Source organism: Giraffa tippelskirchi, chromosome 8 (assembly GCF_054371585.1).
Source record: "Giraffa tippelskirchi isolate mGirTip1 chromosome 8, T2T-mGirTip1v1.2.pri, whole genome shotgun sequence".
Classification (NCBI taxonomy): domain Eukaryota; kingdom Metazoa; phylum Chordata; class Mammalia; order Artiodactyla; family Giraffidae; genus Giraffa; species Giraffa tippelskirchi.
Genome location: NC_137282.1, coordinates 136,086,731 through 136,108,237, shown reverse-complemented (window position 1 = coordinate 136,108,237; position 21,507 = coordinate 136,086,731). Strand labels below are relative to the sequence as shown.

The window sequence follows — 21,507 nt, the reverse complement described above, 5'->3', positions numbered from 1 at the left end:
AATAAAAGCAATAACAACCAACCAACCGAACATTTGACATGCCCAATGTATACAACAAAACAAAGCAAATTCTTGAATAACTTTGAAACTGTGACAGAAGGAGATCATGAGAATTTTCTGTAAAGGAGATATGGCAAACAAAAATGGAAGAAACAGTACTTAGTGTTACTAATCTAGAACATATTAATAATCTTTGATATTCCTTTACATGAGTATTCCATGTAATTTTATTCACTTGAGGGAAAACTTACTGATGACAGACACTGTAGACTTCAGAAATATTCACAACCTAAAAGCTGAAAGTTATGTTTTATTTGGTGGGAATTTTTAGGATTTCAAACCCTAAAATTTCAACTTCAGCATCTCAAATTACCCTGAGAGAACTGCTCTGAAAAGGTGAGACCAGGAGCCAGGTCATATAGAAGTTTTGCAACAAAGGACAGGTAGTCTGAACATCTATCAGAAGATTTTTATTAAACAAAGAAAACCACATATCTCAGGAATTTAGCACTTTTCTATGTTTGGGAATATGCAAGAGTCTGGGCTCACTGAAATCATTCATTTGATAGGCACCTCAGCTCTCTGGGGCTAGGACCCTGTGTTTTCACATCTTGAGGCTCCTGGGGCTCACCGCAGGGCTCACTGCAGGGAGTGGCTGCAGCCCGAGGGCTGCCAGGTGGCAGGTATTCTTTTCCTTCCTGAGTTCCCTCGGTGCTCACCATCAGTGGTGGCTCTTGTTGCTGATGACTGTGACGTCCTTTGTTTAATGATATGGCAGGAAACATTCCATTTCTCAATACTGCATTTGAATTTTTGATATAGTTCAAAGTCATAAGATCCTGGGAGATATATTAGGAATTTGGTGACTAATATTGGCCTTGATTCTTTGTTTGATTATTTTTTTGCTGCTATCTAAAGGTATGAGCAGTATCTCGATTATTGTTATTATTTGCTAAAAATAAATGCTTGTTGAAATTGTGTTGAATTTTTCCGTGTATCAGCTTGATGAAGACAGAGTATAGGGACAAAGTAGGTGATTAAATAGTTAATCCCACCAGGGGATTGCAAGTAGAAAAAAACATGGGAGACCCCTGTAAGTTAAAGATTACTCAAGAAAACAGATTTACTTAACCATGAAACCAAGCAGGCTTGCTTAGCAACAAAACCATGCAACAGAAGCACAAGACATGCTTCAAAACAATATAACAATGGTGACATAAGACCCTCATCCAGCTCAGTGAGCTCAGTAAGTTAGGACACACCCTCTGTACACATCAAAAACAATAATTTATGGATGGACTTTGACCATGTAGGGACAAGAAAACTCCCCTGCCCAACCAGCAGGAGGAACTGATGATGGAAGCATGACATCTGCTCAAGAAAAAGAAGGTCTTCTCCGCTTCCCCACCTTTCCTTTGATTGTAAAACTGGAGCCCAGTAAGTTCTTAGGTTGTGGCCTCCTCTGACCCACTACTTGTAAGCCTCACAAGCATCCTATTCTAATGAATCACTCCTTATCTATCACCTACCTCTCACTGAATTCTTTCTGTGCTGAAATGTAAAGAACTATGGTACCAGAGCTCTTCAGAGCCCCCTGAAACACCACCTAAGTGTTTTAAGTTCACAGTTATCAGAATCGAACAATACTTGCTTAGAAAGCATTTAAAAATCTTTAGATAAATAAGACCACAATTTTACCTGTAAGTTATCTTGAGCACAGCAAGCAAATATTAAAAGCTCTTAAGAGTGACTTCCCCCCACTAAATTTATCACATATGAGCACGTGCATACACGTGTGCTAAGTCTCTTGAGTTGTGTCTGACTCTTTGCTACCCCGTGGACTGTAGCCCACCAGGCTTCTCTGTCCATGGAGTTCTCCAGACAAGAATACTGGAGTGGATTGCCAATTCCTCTTCTAGGGGCTCTTCCCAAACAAAGGATCGAACCGGCGTCTCTGATGTCTCCTGCATTGGTAAGCAGGTTCTTTACCCCTCTTGCCTTGGCAGCCCCACATTTGATTGTCTACCCCTAATATATAGCTGTTCAATAATACCTTCTTGTATCCTGTGCCTTTCTCCTTTGGTCATTGGCTCTGACATTTTATGTGTTTCTATCTTTGCAGGCACCTCCTTTACCCAGTCACAGTGAACATACTCTTTAAAAAAGGTCTGTTTCCCACAGATGAGAGGAAAATCAGGGAGTTTCACCAGCACTTTCAAGCTTATGATGAAGGTTTTGAATATGGATCCCAGTTGCCAGAATGCCTCTTCAGGTAGAGAGCTGTTTCCTGTATTAATTCCCTTTTCAAGCTCCCCTCAGCCATTCATATTTGTCACTCCTTTCTTTGTTCTAAGTAGATATAATAGCAGTTTAAGTGGAAGAGACAGAAGCTAATTCTTATGACCAGTTAGGTGTGTGTGTGTGTGTATTGAGGGAGGAACTGAAGAAGAGTGATGGATTTATTTCTTTAGTCTCATTTTGAGGAACAAAAACAAGAGGGGAAGGGGAGAATATGAGAATGAAGTGAAGAGTCCTTCTATGCGGTTTCCCTGCTATGCCATTTCCAGCTCACCTGTACCAGTCATTCCTGCATTATCAAGTGCAGACCTGGGTGATTCTGGGTCAGAATCAGACTTTGTCCTTATTCTCCCCTGAGGCAACAGTAGTTGTGGTCAATTGTATTTCTCACAATTGGCTCAGATAAAAGTGTATGAAACAGTTTGATTACAAAGTAACGTGATTTTTTTTTTTAGTTTCTTGGCAGTTGCTCTACACTGATGACTGGTCAGCGAAGATTAAAAAGCTCTTGGTTTGCTTACCTCATTTAACCCAATCACAGGTCCAAGTACTAGTTTTCCATCCTCGGGAGACTGGCAACAGCCAGAGTAAACTTAGGCTGAGCAAGCCATGGGCCCTGTTTCCTCACTCAGCGCCAGTCCTCTAGGAATGCAAACGCTTCTTTGCAAAAGACACTAAAACGTGGCTGCCATGCCCCCTTAGTTTTCCTTGCGTACTGATAAATCTGAAGGAAAACCTCTCATGAAGTTCCCACTGAAAAAGAATAAGACGTTTGGAGAATTAAAATTCCATAGACAGTGTCCCTTTTCTGCTGTGACCTGTTACTCCTAGAGTGCTTTTCAGTTCATTTATGCACGTATTCTTTCTCACCTAGAAACTGGTCAAAATCCAAAAAATGGCTTCTGGCACTTTTTGAGAAAAACATTCCAGATATAAAAATGTACAAATCTGCAAAAGATAATTCCCCGGTAAGTATTCCTTAGGTTTTTTGTGGTTGTTGTTGTTGCTGAAAATCATGAAATGCGTTAGATACCATTTTGCCATACGCTATGTTGGATGTTTACATACATTATTTTATTATTACATCCTCACAACAGGGAGGGAAAAATTAACCCTCTTTTCCATAAAGGAAAAACCAAGACTACAGATAACAAAATAATGCAATAGTCTGAGTTTCTTTTTAAGTTGATTTATGGTGGCACAGTGGTAAAGAACCCACCTGCCAACACGGGAGATGGAAGAGACGCTGGTTCAATCCCTGGGTCAGGAAGATCCCCTGTAAGAGGGCATGGCAACCCACTCCAGTATTCTTGCCTGGAGAATCCCATGGACAGAGGTGCCTGGCAGGCTACGGTCCAGAGGGTCACAAAGAGTTGGACATGACTGAAGCGATTTAGCATACACACATTGACTATAGAGTTGTTTGTGTCAAGTCTCAGGTGGGAGTTACAGCCAGTTAGGCAAAGATAATAAAGCTTGACAAAGTTGACTTTTTTCTCTGAGGTAACCACCGCTCATTGTTTCTCTCTTCAAATGCAACCAGGTAGTATGATATAAAGCTTAAAGAGCAAGGCAGCAGGAGTCACTCTTCTGCGTGTCCTGGATCTGTTCTCCACGTGTGGTCCCTAGACCAGTGGTACCAACATCACCTGGGAACCACTCAGGCAGAAACCCTGGGGGCCTAGCCATCTGTGGTTTAATGCACCTTCCAGATGGTTCTGATGCGTGCTAATGCATTGTTCTCAGTCCTGACCACTCATTAGAATCCCTGGAAGCTTTTGAAAACTACCCAATTCTCCAGACTCACCCTCGGAGGCTGGGTTTCCTTTTGGCCTGGACTGCCTGGACTCAAAATCTAGTCACTGCTCTGTGACCTTGAATGTGGTACCTAACCTCTTGGTCTCAGTTATGTCACCTACTTCATAGAGTTGTGGGATCCAGTGAGTTAATATTTGGAAAGCACTTGGAACAGAGTCAAGACTATGTAAGAGTTTATCATTGTTTTCATCATTGAATAAATCACTTCTTATCTTTTAGCACTTAAAGATGATAGCAAATATTTTTGTTCATTTGCTTTTAGTTAACAATAGCAAGTGTTATTTTAAACAACTCTGCTTAACACTGGAGGGGGAGTTCACTTTAGGAAAAAAAAAAGAAATGTGTGAATGTTTGGGGATCTCTCTCCTGGATGAAGGGGATAGAAAGTTAGACTGGGTACCAGGACAGCTGGAGGATTAAATTCTTTAATGCAAACGATCTTTGCTGTATATCATAAGCCATCATTATATTCTACAAGGCATTTCTACAAAGACAGAAAAGGGGAAAAATCACCAGTGCCTTTTTTTTTTCTTAAAAAAGATAATAATACAGTAAAGTACAAAAAAAAATTTAATCACCGTATACACATTATTCAGAATTAAACAGTCAGCAGTTAGCCAAAAGGAAAGAAAGACTGGGATGCCCTTCACTGACAAATTTTGTCTTAGCTAAAAATTCTATTTTACAAACAGATCTAGACAAACACATTTTTCTTTGCATTATTTTCTGGAACTTAGAGGTAAACCCATATGTGTATAAAAGCTGGACCCAAGTAGATATGTAATCCAGGAGCCTAGAAAACAGGGGTTTTAATGCCCCAGTTAAAACTTCCCAGGATTCCCTTGTGGCTCAGCTGGCAAAGAATCCACCTGCAATTCGGGATACCTGGGTTTGATCCCTGGATTGGGAAGATCCCCTGGAGACAAGAAAGGCTATGCACTCCAGTATTCTGGCCTGGAGAATTCCATGGACTGTATAGTCCATGGGGGTAGCAAAGAGTCGGACACGACTGAGCGATTTTCACTTCACTTAACTTAAAATGCCCCACTGACAATAATTCTAGAATAGCATTTATTTTTCTTACTCTGAAAAAATGAGGCACTTTAATTATAAGTACTTGAACTCCCTCTTTGAATAAAGACAAATTTTGAACTTTGATGAAGCTTATTCAGTGTTTATGGCTGGGACTGAATTGAGTTTGAATGCTCATGAGCTGTGTAACTTCATTTTTTAAAGAAGGCCCTTTCTAAACAAGAGATGCAATCTGCTGGATGACAAAGAGGTCGTGGAGGTGGATCTGGCAACTTTATGGGTCATGGGGGAAACTTTGGAGGTGGTGGACATAACTTTGGCCGTGGTGGAAACTTTGGTGGATGAGGAGGCTATGGTGGTGGACGTGGTGGCAGCAGATGGAGTTATGGAGGAGGTGATGGTGGATATAGTGGATTTGGAGGTGATGGTGGCAACTATGGCGGTGGTCCTGGTTATAGTAGTCGAGGAGACTATGATGGTGGTGGACCAGAATATGGAAACCAGGGTGGTGGATATGGTGGCTGTGGTGGAGGATATGATGGTTATGATGAAGGAGGAAATTTTGGAGGTAACTATGATGGTGGTGGAAACTATAATGATTTTGGAAATTATAATGGACAACAGCAATCAAATTATGGACTCATGAAAGGGGGCAGTTTTGGTGGAAGAAGCTCAGGCAGTCCCTATGGTGGTGGTTATGGATCTGGTGGTAGAAAAGTGGTGGATATGGTAGCAGAAGGTTCTAAAAATTCAGAAGAAAAGGGTTACAGTTCTTAACAGGAGAGAGAGCAAGGAGTTGTCAGGAAAGCTGCAGGTTACTTTGAGACAGTCGTCCCAGATGTGTTAGAGGAACTGTAAAAATCTGCCACAGAAGGAACGATGATCCATAGTCAGAAAAGTTACTGCAGCTTAAACAGGAAACCCTTCTTGTTCAGGACCGTTATACCCACAGTTTGCAAGAAGTGCAGCTATTGATTAATGCAATGTAGTGTCAATTAGATGTTACATTCCTGAGGTCTTTTATCTGTTGTAGCTTTGTCTTTCTCTTTTCATTACATCAGGTATGTTGCCCTGTAAATTGTGGTAGTGGTACCAGGAATAAAAAATTAGGGAATTTTTAACTTTTCAAAAAAAAAAATTTTGTTTCTGTTTTCCTCCAGCAGTGTTCACACAGAGTTTATATCTTTATACCAAAAATCTTTTAAATACATGGGCTAAGAAAAAAGTAAAAGATTTTGTTGTCTATTACTGTATAAGTAGATTTCAATGACTTAGGGTTGTTTTTTTTTTTATTTGGCTGCACTGAGTCTTAGCGGCAGCATGTGGACTCTAGCTCCCTGACCAGGGATTGAACCCAAGGCCTCTGCACTGGGGGCACAGAGTCTTAGCCACTGGACCACCAGGGAAGTCCTTCAATGGCCTAGTTCAGCAGAAGACTAGAAGAAGATTTTTTCTTTAATATGATACACACTCTTATCACATCATAATTTTATCATATTTTAACATGAATGACTTCTCCCATGTTATTCTCGATATATATTAAACTAATGTTTTTATTTAAAATTAAGACTGTGCCACACAATAGCCTATCAAGTAATGAAATATATCTGTAGGAGATTCAATGAAATATTAACTTTGTACCATAACAACTTGTGTTGTAAATCTGATAGAAATGAGGAGTAAATGAAAGTTATACTTTAATTATTTTCATACCTGCTAATCCATTGTTACAAAAACAATAAGACATCACTAACATTTATGGGGTGCTTACTGTGTCCCAGCCATAGTATTACACACTTCACAAATTCATTACTCATTTATTTTTCACAACAACTTCAATACCTGGAAAACTGGGGATTGTTAAAACCAGAAAGCCAGGGTTAATCACTTTTGAAACATTACATTCTTTGTAAGTAACAGGAACCGCCTCTAGTCATGTGTTTACTTTGATAGTGATGTAATTGGTGTTTTCCATATTATAGAATCGGAAGAAAAACCACTGCGTTCTACTGTAGTGCAGTTCTCCAGATCCCTAATCCATGAGTTAAGGATCGTGTCTCTAAGGGGCAGCATAGCCCTAGTGGCTAAGATTGTCCCTAAAGGGCTTTCCTGGTGGCTCAGATAGTAAAGAAAATAATCTGCCTGCAATGCAGGAAACCTGAGTTCGATCCCTAGGTTGGAAAGATCCCCTGAAGAAGGGAATGGCTACACCCACTCCAGTATTCTTGCCTGGAGAATTCCATGGACAAAGGAGCCTGGCAGGCTATACAGTCCATGGGGTCTCACAAAGAGTCAGACATGACTAAACCACTTTCACTTTCAAAAGGCAGATAGCCTAGTAGCTAAGATTATGGGCAGTGGAGCCAGGGGCCAGACTCACAGGATTCAATCCCAGCTCAACCAGTGACAATCTTTATGTCTCTAGCAAAGTTTCTCAACTTAATTGTGCCTTCATTTCCTCAAACGTAAAACAGTGAAGATAACAGATCTACTCCTTGGAGCTGGATGATCATTGAATGCTTAGATCCCTGTGAAGCCCTTAAAATAATACTTGCCTTCCAAAGCAGTGACTAGACTTTAGCTACTGTTATTTCTATTGCCTATTTAAGATTCACAGTGCACAAGTAAGTTTAATAAAAATGTTACAATGTCTGAGTTTCTCCATCCTGATGGAGATGACCATTGGCAGAGGCAAATCTGGGAAACCTTCCAATGAAGGAAATGCTTTCATGGAATTTGTGTGATGACCTGAGAACAGCCACAGTAGGTGGCCTTGGATGTAGCCCTGATCTGACCTGGCACCGTCCATGTCAAATGTCAGTTCTCTGCATAGTTTTAGAGTATTGCAATATTTATAATATACTGATTTGGACACAACCAAGGTGCCCTTCAATAGATAAGTGGATAAATGGATAAACTGTGCTACCTACAGAGAATAGAGTATTAGTGCTAAAATGAAATGAGCTATCAAGCCATGAAAAGACATGGAGGAACCACAAATGCATATTACTAAGTGAAAGAAGCTAATATGAGTAGGCTACATACTGTCTGATTCCAATTATGTGACATTTTGGAAAAGGCAAAACTGTGAAGAAAGTAAAAAGATCAGTGATTCTTAGGGACTGGGCAGAGATGAGTAGGCAGAGCCTAGAGGATTTTTTAGGGCCATGAAAATACTGTTTGATATTGTAATGATAATAGATGTCATTATGCATTTGTCCAAAGCCACAGAGTTTACAACACCAAGAATGAATCCTAAGGTAAGCTATACCCTTTAAATGATTATGATATATCCATTTAGTTTCATCCTTGGTAAAAAAAAAATGTACCGTTCTGGTAAGTGATGCTGACAAAAGTGGAGAAGGCTATGCAGATGTGGGGGTAAGGGTTATATGAGAAATTTCTCTCCTCGCCTCTCAATTTTATTGTAAACCTATAACTGCTCTAAAAAATAAAGTGTTTAAAAAAATTAAGCCAGGATTTGAACCAATGTGGTAAAAGCATTGAACCCCAGAGTCCCTACTTCCAATTACTGTTCTACCAGTAAGTATGTAAATGCCTTAGCATGCCTGAAATCGCAAACCTAAGAATAGCAAAAATAGTATCTTTCAGATTAAAGAAAAATGTTCTTTTCAGATTAAAGAAAGATGATCTTTATTAACATCAGTCTTGGTCACATATCTCTGGTTTGACAATATCTCTTGTTTTTTGTTTTATTTTTAAACAGACAGTAATGCAGGCTGTACTGGATCTCCTAGAGATGGAAGCAAATGAACAAAAGAGTCCAAATTATGGGCTTTTACTACTTTGGGCTTCTCTGTCCAATACTGTCCCTGTAAGTATATTAGTAAAGGAAGGCATGCATTTCTGTCTACTGTACTTTCAGTTTTTCCCTTCATTTTTCTTCCTTTTTATAATATATTTCTTTATTCATTTATTTTTGGCTGTGTCGGGTCTTTGTTGCTGTGCGGACTTTTCTCTGGTTGCAGAGAGCGGGGCTACTCTCTAGTTGCAGTGCATGGACTTCTCATTGCAGTGGCTTCTCTTACTGCAGAGCACAGGCTCTAGCATGCAGGCTTCAGCGGTTGCAGCTTTCAGACTCTAGAGTGCAAGCTCAGTAGTTGTGGTGCATGGGCTTCATTTCTCCACGGCCTGTGGTATCTTCCTGGACCAGGGATGGTACCTGTGTCTCCCTGCATTTTCAGGTGGATTCTTTACCACTGAGCCACTAGGGAATTTAGAAAAAAATTTTTTTTTTTACTTATTATGGGGAAGAAAATGACTGTAATGGATTTGGTTGTGAGATAGGAAAACAAAACTGAGTGCCTAAGGAAATCTGTTAAGATCACAAAGGAGGCACAGCAGAGATCTGAAGTGCGTTCTGTTCTTTGTAAGGCAGCATGTAAGAGGCTAAGGGAAAAATTTGCACTTTTGGGTCAGATGTGACAACATCTGTGTATGGAGCACTTTCTGTACTTTCCGTGTTGGGCAACATGCTTGATATCGGTGCTGCAAAGATGAGTAGGTCTTGACCCCTGCCATTTATTGGGGGGAGAGTAGATAAACAGGTAGTTCAGTTAAAATTGGGCTGAATCCAGGTATCCTAGCCACAGCATAGGATCTCATGGAGGTAATGGACTCTCTGATCCTCCATTCCCTTATTGGTAAAAAGGGATAGTAAAACTCCTAGAATGGTCCTAGATTTGAGCCTTTTAATAATAACCCTCATTTCTCTACGAGATCATTGTGAGGAGTCAGTGAGATAAACCAGCTGCTACCCAGGGATCAGGAGTTCTTTGTCTTCCCTTGAATCCATTCTCTTTCTGTGTATCATTCCTATTGGCGTGATGTAGACCTGGAATGTTCCCCATGAGTGGAGCTGGTGACATTAGAACTCACCATACTTCTAAAGAAAGAGATTTTTTTTTCCTTGGCAGTCACGACAGGTAAGATTTGTTACAGCAGAAGGATACTAAGCAAAATCAGCAAAGGAAAAAGGGGAGTGGGGGTGGGGGTGGTGAAGTCCAGAGAGAACCAGGCACAAGCTTCCAAGGGTCTTCTCCCTATAGAGTCATACAAGACACACATCATTCCTCCAGCAATTAAGTTGTGACAAACTTGGGAAATGTTATGAACCAGGGTAGCTCATTAGAGACTCAATGTCCAAGGTTTTCTTGGGGGTTGATCACAAAAGCACCCTCTGCCTAGCATCATCAACATTCCAGACTCTCAGAAGGAAAGCGGGTGTTCCCTATAAGCCTTGCTGTTTGCACAAAAATGTAGTTGCACTGAGCCCCTCATAGCAGTTCAGGTGGTGGGGATGAGAGCAGAGATTTTTGAACTGTTTCCTTTTAAAACTGTTATGAATTAGAATAAAGCCACATGACTTGTCTGACACTTCATGATCGATGCACAACAGTTTCCTGTGTCAGGAGGATTTTATGTTAGCTTAAGCTGCACTTATATAATTTGAGAGTTTAAAGGTTAAACTTTTTATGTATTTGTTTTCTACTAAACTGGAACTTTTAACCCACGGGTAATGTTAAATGTATTCTTTTTTCGTTTAACAAATAGAAATAGATGTGTTAAGTATTATTTGTTTCTCCTTCCTCTGATAAAAGTTGTGGAAGGCTTTCTAAGTATCAATATTTTGGTTTCCTGTAACCCATTATCAAGAAAGTGAAAGTTGCTCAGTCGTGTCCAACTCTTTGCGAGCCCATGGACTATACAGTCCATGGAATTCTCCAGGCCAGAATACTGAAGTGGGTAGCTGTTCCCTTCTCCAGATTTCCCAACCCAGGGATCAAACAGAGGTCTCCCGCATTGCAGGCGGATTCTTTACCAGCTGAGCCACAAGAAGGGAAGCCCAAGAATATTGGAGTGGGTAGCCTGTCCCTTCTCCAGCAGATCTTCCCAACACAGGAATCAAGCCAGGGTCTCCTGCATTGCAGGTGGATTCTGAAAAGAGCAGAAATAGAAATTCTGGCTTCTCTGCTCAAGTATGTGTCAGTCACTAAAATATATATTTCATCTAGGGTGGGAGAAAGTAAAAATAGTCTACCCTTTCCCCTTCTTTATGTACCTCTAATACTATTCTCTGATTTTTCCTTATGTTCTTTTGGAAACTGATTAAGCTAGAGCAAAATTAAAAGGCAGATATCAAAAAAAAAAAAAAAGGCAGATATCAAAAGCAACTCCCAAAGCAGCAACAAAACAGTCACTCCTGTCACAGGATTAATTTTCAAGATCTCATTAGAAAGGACCCCCTGGAAGGAAGGGACACAAAAGCCCCATTGATCTGACCCAGGGGAAGTCAGCTTTTTGGAATCTGTTCCTGCACTGGTGTGAAAGAATTTAAATCAGTAATTTCGGAAAGCAAGTGTCTGATAATCAGTGAAAGTTCCATCTTACTGGTTCTTGTTGGCACTTCCAAGAGGCAGCTGGTGTGCAGGCAGAGACCCTGAACTGGCTTTCAAGTCCAGTCCAATGCCAAATCACAGCACCGTATGACAGTGGGCCAGTTGTTTAACTGTGAGCCATAGTGTCCATATCTACAAGATGGGATGAATGTTATCTGCCTCATAGGATATTGTGAGCATTATGTTTTTAAGGAGTGGAAAGTGGCTTACAGTCCCTGGCTCAAAAGACATTCACTTTCTTTTCTTATAAAAAGCAACACCATGGTTTCAATTAGTCATTTCGTTCAGTGGCCCACTAATAATGAACTGCCTTGGCTTCCAAAACTTGACCTCTCAAATACCCTAGGGTGGGAGTAGCTACTGCTGTCCCCAGCTTCTATAATCTCCCATCGTGGCCTGGAGAGCCTCCAAAAGCCCTGCCAGAGGTGTGGATTATGGGGCCTGTGCTTCCCTGGTGCCTAGATCATATTCTACTCTGTGCTCTGTCTCAAGGGCCGTGGAACTCAGAGCTCAGGCTTCAGATGGGCTTGGTACAGGGCACCAAGGGGCTTTGTTATGAAACCAAAGTCTTGGTGAACTTCGGTGGACTGGACCAAATTATTTCTACAGGAAACCCATTTCCAAAATCCAACAAATTCCTAACTGCCAAATAACCTTTTCAAGAACACTGTTCCAAACTAATCTCAAAGCTGACATTTTAGCTTTTTAATCTGCTTCTCTGAAGCTCTTTCTAAACACTTTCAGTGGTGACCATCCCCTCACCCCTCCCCACCCCACCCTCAATTCCCATAGCATTTATTGTCTGTACCATCTTCTGGCTGTATATTTAGCTCATTTTTTTCTCTTGTATCTCTCTCCTACTTTCAACAGACATGAAAGTCCTTTGGGCAGGAAGTATGTCTTATGTAAGTTTTGTGTTTACCATGGTTGGTAGAAGACTATCAGGCCTGTTATAGAGATTCCACCAATATTTGTTAAGTGTTTCGTTTGTTGGTTGGTTGGCTTTAATTTGGCTGTGCTGGGTCTTAGTTGTGGCACACGGGATCTTCGGTCTTGGTTATGCCATGTGGAATCCTTAGTTGCAGCGCGCGAACTCTTAGTTGTGGCATGTGAGATCTAGTTCCCGGGCCAGGGATCCAACCTGGGCCCACTGCATCGGGAGCTCAGAGTCTTAGCCACTGGATAACCGGGAATGACCCCTAGTAAATCTAGTTCTGGATGGAAGAACAGATGAGGCTGAAAAACATGCTCAGTTTGTCTTCTGCCTGACTCAACAGGCAGAGCTTTCCTCCCCATCTCTTCTTTCCTATGTTCTTACCTTTTCAAGATGATGGAAAGGCATTTTGGTGGCTGCTTCTGAAGCTCAGTGAGTCCAGTGGTCCTTCCTCTTTTTCCGCAGCCCTCACCACGGACTTGACCCCTCTGACAAAACAGGAATTGGTACTTTTGGGAGAAGTTTTGAACTCTTTTGCCAAATGTGGTGCACAACAATCCCAAGGTCACATATTCTTATTTGTTGATTCAGTAATGTGTATAAACTTCTTACGTACCATTGTTGTTCTATGTGCCTTTCTTTTCTTTCTAAAAGAGTGATTTTTGAATTTAGAAGATTTTATGTAGAATATAATATAGATTTTTAGAAGAAAATTTGTTAAGAAAAGAGGCATCAAACACAGTAACTAACACCACTGTACAACCATTTATAGTTTAACTGAGTTCCTTGAGTTTGCTTTAAAAATAAGTAATACCCAATTTTAGTCAATCTCTAAAACTGATTAACCACATAAAACTTTAAACCCCTCTTTTGTGTAACTGAAAATCTATGCAGTATCACTAAGATATATTTTTCCCCCACTTGAACTCTGAGTCTTTAAATAACAAATCCTACTGTGTAGTATAGGGAACTATATTCAATATTCTATATATACCTTAATGGAAGAAATATGAAAATATATATAATGTTGTATTAATTTCTGCTGTACGGCAAAGTGATTTAGTTGTACATACATGTATACATGCTTCCCAGGCTGATCAGTGTTAAAGAATCCACCTGCCAATCAGGAGACACAAGAGACACAGGTTGAATCCCTGGGTTGGGAAGATCCCCTAGAGGAGGAAATGGCAACCCACTCCAGTATTCCTGCCTGGGGAGTCCCATGGACAGAGGAGCCTGGCAGGCTACAGTCCATGGAGTCGCAAAGAGCCGGACACAACTGCAGCAATTGAGCATGCACGCACCCATATATATACATATATATACAAATATATGTAACTAAATCACTTTGCTGTACAGCAGAAATTAATTCAACATTATAAATCGATTTTACTTCAATACAATAAATTTTTTAAAAAGATGGATTGAGTGTGGAGTGGCTATTAATTAAATCCAGTAATTCCAGTAATTCAGCACTTCCCCTTATAGATAATGTAGGAAGGGCCCATGTCGGAGAAGGTGATGAGAGCTCCCTGGGCACGTTTCCTCTAAAAATGAACCAGCTGATATCTTGGGTAAGTGTTTCCTAATGCGGAATACACCGCAGAAAGCCGGTCTTGGGATTGTAGAGGCCTCGGTTCTCCGTTCACTTGTTTGTGTAAAAGGCGCCACGTTTATCCCACAGTATCAGTTTACTGTCACAAAGGGGACAGCAATGAGTAGCATGGAATTTGGTTTTGTCCAAGCACTTCCCTGGTGGCTCAGTCAGTAAAGAGTCCACCTGCAATGCAGGAGACCTGAATTCGATCCCTGGGTTGGAAAGATCCTCTGGAGGAGGGCATGGCAACCCACTCCAGTATTCTTGCCTGGAGAATCCCCATGGACAGAGGAGCCTGGCGGGCTACAGTCCACGGGGTCACAAAGAGTCAGACACGACTGAGTGACTAAGCGCAAGCACTTTTCAGTTGCTTGCTCTTCCTCTTCTGACCACAGAGGGGAGCATTGGGATCATTTAACGATGCTTAGTAGTCTCTCACGACAGACGAAAAAACTTAAATGACACAAAGTGTTGTCTGAGTCTTTTCAGGATTGGTTTTCCTAGATGAATTCTTTCACAATATGTGTTTACAAAAAAAAAAAAAAGGATGAAAGGGAAACCCAAGCTTCCTTTAATGATTTGGTATGTTTTCTTTAATGTGTAATCTAAAATAGAAGCAAAAACATCTACCTGAACTAAAGGAAAATTTTTTTGTTTTTTTCAATTGAATTGTAGTTTATGTGGGGCTTCCCAGGTCACCCAGTGGATGAAAATCTGCCTGCAGTGCAGGAGACGCTGGAGATGTGGGTGCAAAATCCCTGGTCGGGAAGATCCCCTGGAGGAGGTCTTGGCAACCCACTCCAGTAGTTTATTTACTATATTGTGTATAGTTTTAAGTGTACAGCATAGTGATTCAGTATTTTTTCAGCATATACTTCATTATATGTTATTACAAGATAATGGGTATAGTTTCCTGTGCTGTCCAGTACATCTTTGTTGCTTATCTATCTTAGTAGTTTGTATCTGTTAATCCCATACCCCTAATTTGTCCTTCTGCCTTCTTTCTCCCTTTGTTAGCCACAATTTTGTTTTCTATATCTATGAGTATGTTTCTGTTTTTCCTGTACATTCATTTGTATTTTTTTTTTTTTTTAGATTCTACATATAGGTGATATCATACAGTATTTGCCTTTCTCTGTCTGACTTATTTCACTCAGCACAATATTCTCTAGGTCCATCCCTGTTGCTGAAAATGGCAGTATTTCATTCTTTTTATGGCTGAGTAACATTCTGTTGCATGTATGTACTACATCTTCTTAATCCAATCATCTGTTAACGGGTGATTGGGTTGCTTCTATGTCTTGGCTATAGTAAATGATGCTGCTATCAACATTGGGGTACATGTATTTTTTTGAATTAGTGTCTTCATATTTTCTGGATATATACCCAGGAGTGAAATTGTTGGCTCATATGGTAGTTCTAGTTTTAGTTTTAAAAGGAACCTCCATAGTGTTTTCCATAGTGGCTGCACCAATTTACATTCCTGGCAGCAGTGTACCAGGGTTTTGTTTCCTCCACATCCTCTCCATTGTAGACTTTTTGATGACAGTCATTCTGACCAGTGTGAGGAGATGTTTCATTATGGTTTTGATTTTCATTTCTCTAGTAATTAGTAATGTTGAGCATCTTGTTTGTGTGCTTGTTAGCCATCTGTATGTCTTTGATGTTTAGCAGAATAATTTTATTGGTTGGTGGTATTTTATTGGTTGTGGTATTTTATAATACTATGATGAGGAAAGATGTGAAATAATTTTGTTTGGCCTAGAGCGAGAACTTGCACACATACTGTGTTCAGTAATACTCCGTAAACTTGCAAGCATCCTTGCTCAATAGGGTGTGAAAGAACTCTATTTTGGGTATTGAGTTTATGAGATTTTAGGTATAGTTTCTGAAGCTTATTTAAAATTACTATGTTTCATTTGCAGAGTATATGATTTGCTAATTTGTATTTCAAAGAGATTGAATCTTTAAAAATGTCTTTGTTTTGGACTAACTTGCTTAAGTGTCATAATTTGTTGTTTCTAAAATTCTAATATGTGCTGGTATAATATTTTATATTGTATATTAGTAAAATAAAAAATCCTGATTTTCCATTTTTTATTTTGTAGTGAAGATAGTTACTCTGTATAAACAATATAGTAAAACTGTAGTGGCAGAATAAAATTGTAAAGTTAACCCCTCAGAGATATATACCATCTCTTTGTTCGTAACATCCAGTTGTTTTCAAAGATACTCTTTTACTAACATGCTTTTAGTTTACCTTAAATATTTTAACTGTTTGTAGCTAATACTGTGTATTCTTTTGTTCACCTTCAAAGAAGGTTATATTTTTTGACACATGTTTTTCTTTTTAAGGTTGCATTTTGGACATTTGCATTTGTCCTGTCTCATCCCCAAATCCACAGGACCATTATGGAAGGCATAGCATCTGTGTTTGGCACAGCAGGTACTAACACTGAATTAAATTGCATAATTGCAGGGACATCTAATAATGTGTACTTGTTACACATTCTGGGCAAAGTTAAATGCCCATGATTTAATAGAATTTCAAAATAATCCAAATTGAACATAATTTATATGTTTCAAAATGTAAGTTGATCAGGTAGAATCTTAAAATTTGATTACTGTCAAGGATTTTAGAATTCATCTGGACCAACTCCCTTGTTTCTAAATAATGAAACAGAGAGATTATGATTTGTCCAACTTTCCTGTTTAAACACAAGTGTAATACACAGGGCTTTTCTTCTAATCTCCTGGCCTGTTGCCTCAACTCCAAGTCCATAGTTTTGGAATTCAGGATTTTCCAGATTTTATAAAAGTAATATGGTGCATATTCCTTATACTACTTCACAGTACTAATGGGATATCGATGTTAGTTCCAAAGGAACTTTTAAAATGTTATAATTTTTAAAGGTTTTGTGGCTTTGAACTGCAGGTGGAGATTTCTACTTTGCCCTTTTGGTTCAGATTTGGGCTCATCAGTTGTCATCTGTTTTAAAAAGCAGGAGCTTGAGTGGAAAAAAATCCAATCCTTGTTTATTCAGCATAATTTTACCTGTTTGAGAGTAGATTTAAAAAAAAAAACCAGCTTTAATATGTCAAATTATGTATTCTGATGTAAAAAAAAAAGCAATAAATGACTTGGTAGTCTTGGGAGAACACAAAATAATAGTAGGGCAAAATGGTGTGATGACAATTAATAGTTATTCCCTTCTCCCCTTTGTGATTGCTGAAAATATTTTATTTGGATTTTTAAACTTATTTTGACTACTTCCTTTCAAGTTAAGCCAAAAATCAAATTGGCTTGGCCAGTATGGATATAAAAGCCGTATTGTCTCTGAGACTTGAGTGTGAATTGGCCACTGCTAGGTCGTATTTCATGGAAGTGATGAACGTTAGAATCATTGAGTCCCGACAACGCTAACAAGTTAGATTCTGGAGATATTATAGTGGTGGACGTAAGACAGATGCCTTGCATTTATGGAGCTTATATCTGCAAAGCTAACGGAAATGTGCGTGCCTGTGTGTCTATAGATGACAAAGGGAATGCATCCTTGATCATCACATACTCTCCTTTATCTTACCAAAGTCTTCTCCTGACACAGTGTTCTCCAAATTCCTCGTCTTTCAGAAATAAAAAGGTAGTGTGGGTGATGGTTGGGATAATATAAGAAGCCTATCTGACCCAAAGGCCACAATAAAGCATAATATTAATCAAAATTTTTACTGCGTTTGAATCTTGAACTCTAAAATGCAATTCTAAAGGAGAAAGACAAAATCTTTTGTCTTTTTCTATATTCCTGTTTTAGAACCTGTTATTCTCCTCTAACAGGTTTCCCAGGTGGCGCTAGTGGTAAAGAATCCTCCTGCTAATGTACGAGACATAAGAGATGCAGGTTCAATCCCTGGGTTGGGAAGATCCCCTGGAGGAGGGTATGGCAACCCCCTCCAGTATTCTTGCCTGGAGAATCCCATGGACAGAGGAGCCTGGTGGGCTACAGCCCATAGGGTAGCACAGAGTCGGACAAGACTGAAGCAACTTAGCATGGACACATTCCCCTCTAACAGAAAAAAAAATCTTCAAATAGGTACCAGTGTACTAACTATATTGTGTCAGAGCTTTCAGTTTATAAGACTTGTGTAGAATTGAAATTAGTCTATAATGTAGCAAACATTTTTTGCCATGCTTATACAGAAGCAGTTCATGTCAATTAATGAATATGATATAGCAGCTCAAGAATTTAGATAATGGGAGAGGAAGCCACAGATCTTTGGAAGTTGATATCAGGGGTGATACCCGTATGCCCAAACAAAGGATTCTGTCAAAGGAAGAACATTAAAAGTGGATGAAATAACCTGACACAGCATGACATTTCTCCCATTTTTATGCTTATTTCTATTAGAAGATTGCCTTTTCCTTCTTTGAAGATGTCTTTAGTGAATTTCCAACTCAGAATCTCACTAGCCTCACCACTAGAGCCCATCTCAGACATTATCCACAACTTTCTTATACAACAAGTCTTAGGGTAAAGCTGCTATTGAATACTTGGTCCTTTATGTCTGGCTTCTTTCATTTGGTATAATGTTATATTTTGTATGATGACGTTTTAGATTAGCTGATTTTCATGTTTCAACCCCCTTGCATTCCTGAGATAAATCTTTAGTCATGGTGTATAATTCATGTAAAACATATATTTTTATATATGTTGCTCGATTCAGTATGTTAGTATTTTATTAAGGAATTTTGCATCTTTATTAATAAGATACATTGATTTATGTTTTCTTTCTTGTGATATCTATGTCTAGTTTTGCTATCAGAATTAGTTCAGTTCAGTCGCTCAGTTATGTCTGACTCTTTGTGACCCCGTGGACTGCAGCACGCCAGGCTTCCCTGTCCATCACCAACTCCTGGAGCTTACTCAAACTCATGTCCATCAAGTTGGTGATGCCATCCAACCATCTCATCCTCTGTCGTCCCCTTCTCCTCCTGCCCTCAATCTTTCCCAGTGTCAGGGTCTTTTCCAATGAGTCAGTTCTTCCCATTAGGTGGCCAAAGTATTGGAGCTTCAGCTTCAGCATCAGTCCTTCCAATGAATATTCAGGACTGATTTCCTTTAGGATGGACTGGTTGGATCTCCTTGCAGTCCGAGGGACTCAAGAGTCTTCTCCAACACCACAGTTCAAAAGCATCAATTCTTCGGCACTCAGCTTTCTTTATAGTCCAATTCTCACATCCATACATGACTACTGGAAAAACCATAGCCTTGACTAGACAGACCTTTGTTGGCAAAGTAATGTCTCTGCTTTTTAACGTGTTGTCTAGGTTTGTCGTAGCTTTTCTTCCAAGAAGCAAGCGTCTTTTAATTTCATGGCTGCAGTCACCATCTGCAGTGATCTTGCAGCCCTCAAAAATAAAGTCTGCCACTGTTTCCATTGTTTCCCCATGTACATGCCATGAAGTGATGGGACTGGATGCCATGATCATAGTTTTTTGAGTGTTGAGCTTTAAGCCAAGTTTTTCACTCTCCTCTTTCATTTTCATCAAGAGGCTCTTTAGTTCTTCTTCACTTTCTGCCATAAGGGTGTTGTCATCTGCATATCCGGAGAAGGAATTGGCAACCCACTCCAGTACTCTTGCCGGGAAACGCCCATGGACGGAGGAGCCTGGTAGGCTGCAGTCCATGGGGTCGCTAAGGGTCAGACATGACTGAGCGACTTCACTTTCACTTTTCACTTTCATGCATTGGAGAAGGAAATGGCAACCCACTCCAGTGTTCTTGCCTGGAGAATCCCAGGGACGGGGGAGCCTGGTGGGCTACTGTCTATGGGGTCGCACAGAGTCAGACACGACTGAAGCGACTTAGCAGCAGCAGCAGCATCTGCATATCTGAGGTTATTGATATTTTCTCCCAACAATCTTGATTCCAGCTTGTGTTTCATCCAGCCCGGCATTTCTCATGATGTACCCTGCTAGTAGTTTAGTGGGTAAAGCATCCACCTGCAGTGCAGGAGACCTGGGTTCAAACCCTGGGTCAGGAAGATCCCCTGGAGAAGGAAATGGCAACCCACTCCAGTATCCTGGCCTGGAAAATTCCATGGATAGAGAAGCCTGAGGGGCTATAGTCCATGGAGTCACAAAGAGTTGGACACAACTGAGTGACTAACACACACACTCTGCATGTAAATTAAATAAGCAGGGTGACAATATACAGCCTTGACATACTCCTTTCCCGATTTGGAACCAGTCTGTTGTTCCATGTCGAGTTCTAACTGTTGCTTCTTGACCTGCATACAGATATCTCAGGAGGCAGGTCAAGTGGTCTGGTATTTCCATCTCTTGAGGAATTTTCCAGTTTGTTCCACATAGTCAAAGGCTTTGGCATAGGCAATAAAGCAAAAGTAGATGTTTTTCTGGAACTCTCTAGCTTTTTTGATGACAATTTGATCTCTGGTTCCTCTGCCTTGTCTAAATCCAGTTTGAACATCTGGAAGTTCACAGTTCACATACTGTTGAAGCCTGGCTTGGAGAATTTTGAGCATTACTTTGCTAGTGTGTGAAACAAGTGTAATTGTGTGGTAGTTTGAGCATTCTTTGGCATTGCCTTTCTTTGGGATTGGAATGAAAACTGACCTTTTCCAGTCCTGTGGCCACTGCTGAGTTTTCCAAATTTGCTGGCATATTGAGTGCAGCACTTTCACAGCATCATCTTCTAGGATTTGAAATAGATCAACTGGAATTCCATCACCTCCACTAGCTTTGTTCATAGTGATGCTTCCTAGGGCCCACTTAACTTCGCATTCCAGAATGTCCGGCTCTAGGTGGTTGATCACACCATTGTGGTTATCTGGGTCATGAAGATCTTTTTTGTATAGTTCTTCTGTGTATTCTTGCCACTTATTCTTAATATCTTATCCTTCTGTTAGGTTGATACTATTTCTGTCCTTTATTTTGTCCATCTTTGCATGAAATGTTCCCTTGGTATCTCTAATTTTCTTGAAGAGATCTCAATCTTTCCCATTCTGTTGTTTCCCTCTATTTCTTTGCATTGATCACTGAGGAAGGCTTTCTTATCTCTCCTTGCTATTCTTTGGAACTCTGTATTCAAATGGGTATATCTTTCCTTTTCTCCTTTGCCTTTAGCTTCTCTTGTTTTCTCAGCTATTTGTAAGTCCTCCTCAGACAACCATTTTGCCTTTTTGCATTTCTTTTTCTTGGGGATGGTCTTGATCCCTGCCTTCTGTACAATGTCACGAACCTCTGTGCATAGATCTTCAGGTGCTCTGTCTATCAGATCTAATCCCTCAAATCTATTTCTCACTTCCACTGTATAATCCTAAGGGATTTGATTTAGGTCATACCTGAATGGTTTAGTGGTTTTCCCTACTTTCTTCAATTTGAGTCTGAATTT

General features: G+C 40.0%; 1 protein-coding gene across 4 annotated transcripts in view; it reads left to right on the top strand.

Moving 5' to 3' along the window:
- The window catches only part of CYP39A1 (cytochrome P450 family 39 subfamily A member 1), an 86,685-nt gene that overhangs the window by 15,732 nt on the left and 49,446 nt on the right, over positions 1-21,507 (top strand). For all 4 annotated transcript variants that reach the window (XM_081519658.1, XM_081519657.1, XM_081519655.1 and 1 more), the window contains 4 exons: positions 2,123-2,272; positions 3,173-3,266; positions 8,876-8,983; positions 16,454-16,544. In XM_081519658.1, coding sequence (XP_081375784.1) covers positions 2,123-2,272; positions 3,173-3,266; positions 8,876-8,983; positions 16,454-16,544 — 443 coding nt within the window. The remainder of the gene's footprint in view (positions 1-2,122; positions 2,273-3,172; positions 3,267-8,875; positions 8,984-16,453; positions 16,545-21,507) is intronic.